The sequence below is a fragment of the Mirounga leonina genome, unplaced genomic scaffold (assembly GCF_011800145.1).
Source record: "Mirounga leonina isolate KUSES-001 unplaced genomic scaffold, KU_Mleo_1.0 Mir_174, whole genome shotgun sequence".
Classification (NCBI taxonomy): Eukaryota; Metazoa; Chordata; class Mammalia; order Carnivora; family Phocidae; genus Mirounga; species Mirounga leonina.
Genome location: NW_023270451.1, coordinates 54,761,104 through 54,770,772, shown reverse-complemented (window position 1 = coordinate 54,770,772; position 9,669 = coordinate 54,761,104). Strand labels below are relative to the sequence as shown.

At 40.1% G+C, this 9,669-nt stretch overlaps 1 protein-coding gene across 1 annotated transcript in view; it reads left to right on the top strand.

The window, feature by feature from the left end:
• Positions 1 to 920: 920 nt before the first annotated feature.
• BMT2 (base methyltransferase of 25S rRNA 2 homolog) overlaps positions 921 to 9,669 on the top strand; it is a 95,225-nt gene continuing 86,476 nt past the window's right edge. The window contains exon 1 of the mRNA XM_035020955.1: positions 921 to 1,421. Within this exon, the coding sequence (XP_034876846.1) occupies positions 1,262 to 1,421 (160 nt within the window). The 5' untranslated portion in view covers positions 921 to 1,261. The remainder of the gene's footprint in view (positions 1,422 to 9,669) is intronic.

Genomic DNA, 9,669 nt, shown 5'->3' with positions numbered 1-9,669 from the left:
AATGAATCATGGAACACTTCATCTAGAACTAATGATGTAATGTATGGGGATTAACATAAGAATAAAAAAAAAGTTTTTGCAACATTTTACAAACAACATCACGTAACCAACAACTGCAGTTCGGGGGTACTCTACAACCTAACACAATCCTTTAAGAGCTCTCAGCCTTTTGTTGAGCAGCCTCAACACCACTTCAAGAACTAATACAGTCTACATCTCTCTGGGGAGCAGGGACGGATATCAACAACCACACTCCCCGGGAATTTCCAAAGAGAAGGGCGAGGAGGGGTGCAGGTGATGGTACAGGTTGCCAAACCCACTTAGGTACACTTCACATAGACTAACCCACCAAATTAAAGGACAGGTGGACACCCAAGCCAATTTTTAAAAGCACTCAGTTCTGATGCAAATTTAATCAGGGCACGCTCCCTGTGACACCCGGGCCACCACAAAAGTTCTTGAGGGCATGTGTTGAGGGTTCTCCATTTTTCCTTTTCTCTCCACTATCATCTTCTACTGCTTTTCTTGGCCTTCTCCGTTTCCCATTTCCTATGTCCTTCGCCCAGCTCTGGCACTGAAGACATAACCACTGCCGGCCCGTGAATTAAGTCACCACTTGGTAGTCAGACCTCAACTCGCGCCAATGAAAGCATCTCTGCTTGGGTCCCTTGAAATGTAAAATTCCTGTGCGTCGAGTCATCTCAAAAGCGCTTCCCCGCGCTATGCAGCTAAAGAGAACCTATAAGTGACAAAGTACAGCAGGGGTTCAGGTAGAGGACTCAGGGGTTGGAATGGCTGGAAGACGTGAACAGGGTGGGCAGTAGAACCGAGCCCCAACGAAGCAAACTCAGACGCGCAAGCGCGTGGTTCACGGCGCCGGCGCACAGAATCTGGAGAGGGGCGGGGAACAGAAAGGAGCTTTTGGGCCCAGCGCTCCCAATGCCTCCGCTCCCCTTAGCCCGCAAGCCCCGCCTCCTCCAGCTGCTCGCGGTCCCAAACAACCGGGTGCGCCGCCGGCGCTCTCCGTCCATTGGCCCTTAGCCTTTTCCGTTTCCGCCCAGCCCTCCACAGTCCACCAATCAGCTTGAGCGTTTGGGTAAGGGGCCACCTCCGAGGCCGACGCTTCGGCTCCTCTGCCTCCCCCGGCTGCTGCCTCCGCTGCTGCCTCCTCCTTCCCCACCTCCTCCGTCAGGCAGGCGTCTGCGGGGGCCCGAGGGGCGGCGGCGGCGGCGGCGGCGGCGGCGGCAGCGGCGGCAGCGATATGGAGCCGGAGGCCGGCGGCCGAAGCAGTGCTCGCAGGCACGGGGCTGGGCCCCCGAGCACTCCGCCGCCTCGGGAGCAGGAGCGGAAGCTGGAGCAGGAGAAGCTCTCCGGGGTGGTGAAGAGCGTCCACCGGCGGCTCCGCAAGAAGTACCGGGAAGGTAAACAGCGAGCTTGAGCGAGGGGGGAGGGGAGGCCTCATCGCCCCCAGCCCCTTGTCACCTCTCCCCTCCCCCAAGGGGCCACCATTACAACCTGAAGGAGCTGCACGTCAGCCCCTGCCAGTGCCGCTCTCCCAGGCCCGGACGCCCCCTTCTTGGTCGAGTCCTCAGTCGGCGTCAGGCGCGCTCTCCCGCCCCCTTTTCTTCGAGGGCCCTTCAGGAGAGTTCCAGGGCTGTGGAGGAACTGAGTCCCCACCCCTTCCAATCCCCTGTCCCCAGTCGGGGTGCTGAGATTGTTGTCACTACACACACAAACAAACGCACCCTCCCAGAAGAGGCGGAGGTCGCTTGTCGCGAGAGAGGTGAAGGTAGAACACGAAGGCAGGTAAAAGCCATTTGTGAAAGACAGATTGAAAGAAGCCTGAGTTGCCACTCTCTCCCTTGCGCTTGACCAGGCTGTTTGATTTGCTGCCCCGACGGACCCCTCGCCTGTGGGTTTAGCCAGGCAGTGCTGGAGCTTCCTCGCGTTGGTTTCCAGGGCTGCGAAGTCAGCAGGCCTTCTAGCTGACTGGACTTCACCTTGTTAAAGGGGGGAGGGGCGCCATCCATACCCCCCACCCGCCGTTCTTCAAAACCTTGATCTTACTGTTTATTTCGGTGGGGAAGGAAAAGATCTGGGGCAGGTTCTCAAAATACTGTTTAGCTTTGAATAGTCTGTGTAACCACCAAGCCTCCTAAGGACACAGATGCCAGTGAAGCTGGCCGTCGCTGGGAACCTGTCCTATGGAAGATCTCCAGCAAAGGAAGAAGCCTTTAGTAGCTTTTGCTTCGCCTGAGGAGCGTTTATAGTTGGGGTCTACAGTTATCCTTGGTGTTTTTAAATATAGGCTTCTTTACAGAGCTATTTTATAGGTCACTTGACATTGAAAATACCCCGTTTTTTCACACACTCAGGAGAAATTTCTTGAGTATCAAAATGAGGGATAACCTTCTACTTGTTCGCACTTTAGCTTAATTGCAAACTGAAAAGTCGGCATTCTTCTAGTGTTAGTCTTATAGTGAGTTAAATTTAGGATTAGAAGCAAAATTTGTTACAGTGACATGTAATATCATGTTACTTTTGATTTACAAACACTTTTCAGTTACTGTAGAAGATTAAAAAGAAGTATCTTTTGTTCCTTTGAATGTAGTTGATGTGTTTCATTTTTCAAACTTTAAATTCAAAGTTTTCCTCCCTTGGCAACTCAAGCCTAGCTTTTTAAATAGCTGTTTAAATAGTCATCCTCAAAGATGGCCTATAGTTACTGTTTAATAGGTAACAATAGAAAGAGACTTATCAGGCATAGTTAAGATGTTGACATTTGTTTTTTAAAAGAACGCTTTAACCCCCAACCCACAATTTATTCAATAAAATGAGTAGTTGTTATGGCAACCATTGCATCATTCTTGATATTCAGAGAATGCACTTACATAATGGCATTCACTGTAGATTGGAGAAATCCGCTGGAGAAATGAAATAAATGGACACAATTTCCTTTAATTTATCATACTATTTTGTAAAACTCTAAGCAAGTACATCTTTTTAAAGAAAAAGCTGACTAGCATATAATGGTTTCCATTTTTACCTTTTTATAATAATATTATTAATTTATTCATAAATGAAGAGGTTCCACTTAAATCAACACACTACTGATGTGTCATCATGTCTTCAAGTGCTGTTTTTACTTGATTAGTTCTCACATGTTGAAACATGTCTTTAAACTTGAATATTAACCAAGGGAACCTTTGTTTATAATGACAATTGGTAGTTGGAAGTTACTAGAGCTAGAATAGATACATGTGGTTCATAAATGAATGATCTAGTGTGCTTCTGGGCAGGTAAAGTCCTGGCAGTCTGTAAACATTTGAGTGAGACTGTTCATTAGGTATTTTAATGCCCTGAATTCCATCAATGATCTAGATTTCTCTAGGCTTTATTTCAGTGATACACAAAGCCCCATCAGTGAACTAGCAAAGTAAAAGATCCTAAAGAGCATGCCCTTCCTACTTTTATTTCTGACTTGTAGGTCAAATCTTAGTTGTGATTGGGCAGAAATCTGTGAAAAGGTGAAAAGGCCATCTGTGGAAAAGTCTAATTATGCACATAATCCCAAGAAAATAATTTTTAGTGTTTTCCTCTGAGGTTTTAGTATTGTTATAATACTGGTGGTCCACAGTCTGCAAACATATAAGTTCATTTGCAAGTCACCTGTGGTCATAAAATAATGATATAAATGGAGCTTAGGTGCTAGGTCAGGTTATACAGGCCTATTTAAACAGTAACTGTAAGACCATCAACGATATAAACTACACACCTTTTAACAGTATTTCTATCAGAAAATGCAGTGAAAATTCCAGCTTAGAATATTGGAATGTTAGACTAGAAGGAGCCTTAGCATTTATCATTGATTCCCAAATATGATTGATCAGTAGACTCATCTGGGTGCCATTTAGAAAATTCCTGTCTCTACCTTAGGTATATAGTTTCAGAATCCTTGTCACTGGGGCCTGGAAATTTGTCAGCCAGTTTTTGAAACGGGGATTTAAACTAGCTCATTCCTTTTACACGTGAGTGTGCCAAATCCCCAAAATACTGAAACAACTTGATTAAAGTTTGGATAGTTCATCATTAGCACTGTACATATTTTATGGGCACAATGGTTTTTCTTCCCAATTGCACACCTAATGGTGACTCCACATGTTGGTGGAATAGGAGGGAAAATGGGAAGCAGAAGTTTGGTTTGGGTATAAAGATGTAAATTGATGAGAATGGGGTAATCCATGGGATAGGTATGATTAGTTGAGTTGGGACTATATGAGGTACGGGTTTTTGTGTGAGAAATGGCAGGAAAGGAAATAAATTAGGGTAGAATGAAGAATCTTCACTGGATAATAAGGACAGGAGTGAGCACTGGATAATGAGTATAGAGTTAGATAATGTAGTTTTCCCTTCCCTTATATCTGGTACTGAAATTGAAAATGAAGCAGGAATAACAATGAAAGTAAGATTTTCCTGCTGTGGTAGAAAAAGATTTCTCTCCATCCTTCCCAGTCCATTTGTCCAACTGATGCTTGTTGATGGGGATGAGCAGGTTTGGGGTTGGGAGGGGTAGTGGATAGAATGGTAAAGACGAGCAGGTGGATTTAGTGCACTCCTTCTTTTACCACTTTTTTCCCTCTCTACTCTATTTACTACCTGTTCTCTGTCACCACTTAAAGATCCTCTGCCAATTTGTATAAAGTGAGAATTGGAGATAATGGTCAGTGTTGTAGGCAGTGCTGATTTATCTTTAGTTACCAAGAGGAAATGGTAGAGAAATGTCTAGCAGTGGTGAGAAGAGGTGTTTGTAGTGTCAGCCATTTATAGCTAAGGGACAGTCTTTTAGATTGAGTTTATATAAATGGAAATATGCTTGCAGATACAGGTGTTTTCTGTCTTTGCTATACAGAATTTTAAAAATAACACCACAAAAAGCTGTCTACAACTCATGATACATTTAAAATATTTCTGGTCTCCCATCCTGGTTAATACTTGGATGGGAGGCCAGAAACATTTTAAATGTATCATGAGTTGTAGACAGCTTTTTAATGAGAAACAGCTAGTTTTGCTTTCCAAACAGGGACTTCATTGTTTAATCCGATCTGCCTGATGAGTACATATCTAATTGAAAACTGAAGTAGAGCCATGTGTATTTTAAGTGTCTTTGTATGTTTTTTTCCATAATCCTAGTCACATAATCCTGTTCTTATAATGATGATTATTATGCTTGGCATCTCTTTTTCCAGACTTAAAGTTTTCAATGATGTAAAAATTCTGAGAAAATGTAAAGGCTACCATTGTTAGAAATAAAAGTGTGATTTCCATTCCATTTAGTTTTGATTTTTTAACCCATCTGTGGATGTCTTTAGTAAATTTCATCAATTTATTCACTCTGAATTTATTCTCTATGCCAAAACAAGTTAAAACAGTTCATCACACAAACCCATGCAGCTTATAAATCAATCAGAGAAAAGTAAAAATGTATAATAACCTGTTAACAGTGATATTCTCAAGGTCATGGGATTATGGGTGATCTTTATTGTAGTTTCCTATATTAAAATCAATGTTAGTAATAGCAATGATGATATTATAAAAGCAGTTAAGACAGATTACGGATACTGAAGCACAAAAGGAGAACACAGGCTATGTTGGTTCTGTAGACTAATTATGTTTCAAAGATAAACAGTTGTGAGCAGCATATTAAGAAGCAACTACTAAATAGTCTAGTTGAGATGTTTAATTCTTATTGATTATTCAAATTCTTCATAGTTTGAGACAAAGGGTGAGCTAGAATAACAGTTTTGGATAGGCTGAAAAATACGTTTGTGATTGTTATTCTTTAGCAAACACCTCAGACGAGAATTGGCAGGGAGGGAAAATGTTGAATTAGAAATAATTAAAACTGACACCAGAAGGTCTAAAAATGAAAGAATGAATGTAATGTTCATATTTTTCCTGAAACAAAGTTTTGAAATTGTTTTTAAAATTAGGATAACAGACTTTTTAATTGAAATTTCCTAACTTTTTTTTCCTTCTGTGGCCTTCAACACTACTTCAAAATACTAACCAACTCCATGACCCCAAGAAACTTAGAACAGGTTTTCTTTTTTTTATGTTTTTTAAAGTGAGGTTTTATTCTGTTTACTTTTTTTTTTTAGTCACGCTCATTCTGATATAGAATCAGAAAGTGTTGCTTTGTGATAGCATCTTTATTTAGTCAGCAGAATAAGTAAGGTGAAGACTGTCCACAGAAGGGCTTTGTTAACTTTGCACAAGGAGAGTTGGAACTGCCGTTCTAGTAGAGAGAAAAAAATGAAAGGTTTAATAATTAGTAACACTAAAAGAGAACATTGATAAACAGTCATTTCAGTGAGAGGCACATGGTATATTAGCTATTTGATTTTGTTATTTTTAGTCATCTTTGTAGGGTTTGTATTTTTTTTACATTTCAAAAGGTACAGTAAAAATTAAGTAGATCCTCTTGATTGACGTAGATCCTTTTGATTGTTTTGTAGGGGGAAAAAAACAATAAATGCAGTGGATCTTAGCCTTGGTTCCACATCATTATCATCTGTGGAACTTTGTGGAACATAGGCATATGTATTTAAAAGCTCCATAGGTTATATAATGGACAGAGGAGTTAAGGAACACTGAGCTAAAAAGTACTATAGAATAGGAAGGAACCTAGGAGAAAAGAGATCACCTACGAGACTCTTATTCTGATCTCACTTAGAGTTAATGATAGCATCAGTAACAACAGTGATCATGAAAATAGAGAAAGATATACCAAAGACTTTTTGAAGGTCAGAGTGAGTAGTTTCAGTAAAAGTAAAGGGGAAGAGTCAGAGATGATGTCCAGCTTTGTTGTCTGGGAAGATGTAAGTACCCATTTTCATCCGTTTTGGAAATGTGTGTGTGTTGGGATGGGACCAGGGAGAACAGAGTACACAAGTTGATTTGTCATAGGGATGGTGTAATTGTTTAGTTTGGAATATATCCTTTGGAAGTGTAGGATTGGAAGCCCTGTCTGTGGAAGTTTGAGGCCAGATGAACTGCCCCACGGAGTGATGATAATGTATAATTGAGTACAGATCCTTGGAAGACACCAGTAGTGTCCAATTTTACATTAGTGCCCCTCTTTCTGTCTTATGTTTCCATACCACAGTTGTGCTTGCCTTTATTGTATTTATCCCTTACCAGTTCATTTACCTGTGTTTCCCACTAAATTTAGTTCCTGGAGTAGGACTCTGCCTTTTGTTTTTATATCCCTAGTACGTAGCATCATGCCTTATAAATTTAAGACACACACAAAAAGAAAGAAGTTAATATAGATATTTCCAGGTGGTAGAGTTTAATTTTTTTATATTCATTTGTATTTATAAATTGTAAATTTTGGGTACAATTTTTTTGTAAAGAATTTATGGTCATGGCTTATATTGAATAGTTAGATTAATTTTACTCTTTTAAAAATGGTTGAAATTATCAATATAAACATCATACTGTTTCTCTATAAGTAAAACAGTAAATAGTGGAGAATATAGATACTGTAAAGTGCCTTGTCCTTAACATTTGGTACATGTTTCTTGAATCAACTTGCCTTAATTTACTGTATACTGTGAATTTCTCTTCTTTCTTATCTGCTACTCCTCTTTCCCTACCCATTGGTTCCTTCATACCAGTGTTAACCAAAGATTAAAAAAAAAAAAAAAAAGTTTTGTCCAAACAGAAAAATGGGAACTAACAAGGATATTGTATTGTATGTCTGTGTGTGTGTTAGAAGATGGTAATAATTTTGTGTATGAATGTATATTTACTTATATATTGTAACTTCAGAGATAAAAATTTTACAACCCTAATATCAATCTCCTAAATTCTCGGAGTGAAATTTGTATTAGTTGCAAAATGAAAACATCTGAGAACCACTGATATAAACTATATTAATTTATTGTGCTCTAAAGTGTAGGTATGTTGATGCCCATTGCAAGAGTTATTTTAGAATAGATGGCTAATCACCATTACTTTAGAGGGGCATCTGAATATCCCCTTTCCTCATTTATAAAGAAATTTCTCTGCTTAATATAGAAATTCCTAGTCCCATTTATACAGAAATTAGTTCTCAGAAGGTTGTTCATAAGTCCTTTGTTTACACTAAGCAAGTGATCTCTGTGGTTGTACACATATCAGTAAAGTTGTTTCATAAGGGAATAACAGATGTTGATGTCGTTGATTCTGACTTTTCTTAATTCTTTCCATCTCAAGTATAGGAAATATTCAGTTTTACATTTTGAATTATTTTTATCATAAATGTTTATAAAAAGAGAATGCTCCAAACACAAGATAGACTGTGGGCTAAATTGTGTTTGTAGATACAGAGTTTCATCCATGCAGTGTTTTGTTTTTTAATTAAATTTGACTCTTCAGGATGCCCCAAGTCTCACTGATCTGTATATTTCAAGAGGCATTTGAGTTTACTGTCTTACCATAGACCTGTGGTTTTGAGCCATCACTGCACAGTGGCTTCATCTGGGGAACATTAAAATAAATAACCAGTTCCCACTCCTGATCAATTAAATGAAACTTCTGGGTGATTCCAGTTTGCAGCCAGAGTTGAAACCATTGCCAGAAATCTAACAATTAATGCAGTTGCAGAGACTAAATAACTGCATTTGACTGACAAAAGACCATTTGTTTGTGGCAAGTAGAGTCAGTGTACTTTGTTCTGGTGCAAAGCTTTGTTCATATCTGTGAACGTTCATAAATTAAAAACTTGTAAAGAGAGGCAAGATGGTGTGGTGGTTAGAAGTGTGGACTTAGGCAGTTGACTACTAGATCTGATGTGTACCCTTGAGAAGTTTACTTAATCTCTCTGTACTTCAGTTTCCTTATCTGTAAAGTAAAATATCTGCCTCAATGGGTGTATTAGAATTAAATGAGTTAATATTTGTGAAGTACTTAAAACAGTATTTGCAACATAGGAAACATTAAATTTGTTAAATACATGGTTTAAGAAATAATAGAGGTTATCATTAGCTGTACTGCCTGGGTGCTTTTAAGGGCTATAACATTGAAGATTGGCTGGTTCCTGGAATTTCTACCGAGACTGCTCTGTAGTCTCTCTTCTTCAGTATTAGAATGGCTGAACAGGCTTTTTTTTTTTTTTTAAACATTTTTTAAAAAGTTTTTTTTTTTTTAAAGATTTTATTTATTTATTTGACAGAGAGAGAGAGAGAGGGAACACAAGCAGGAGGAGTGGGAGAGGGAGAAGCAGGCTTCCCGCAGAGCCTGGAGCCCGATGTGGGGCTCGATCCCAGGACCCTGGGATCATGACCTGAGCCGAAGGCAGACGCTTAACGACTGAGCCATCCAGGCGCCCCTTTTAAAAAGATTTTATTTATTTATTTGACACAGAGAGAGCACAAGTAGGCAGAAAGGCAGGCAGAGGGAGAGGGAGAAACAGGCTCTCCGCTGAGCAGGGAGCCCGATGCGGGGCTCGATCCCAAGACCCTGGGATCATGACCTGAGCCGAAGGCATCCACTTAATCGACTGAGCCACCCAGGCGCCCTGTAACAGGTTTTTTTTGCCCCCCCCTTTCTTCTTATATTTCTGTTTTTGTAAGAAAGGTCTGACCTTCTTAGTACATTACAATATTGGGGTTTTTCCCTCATCAG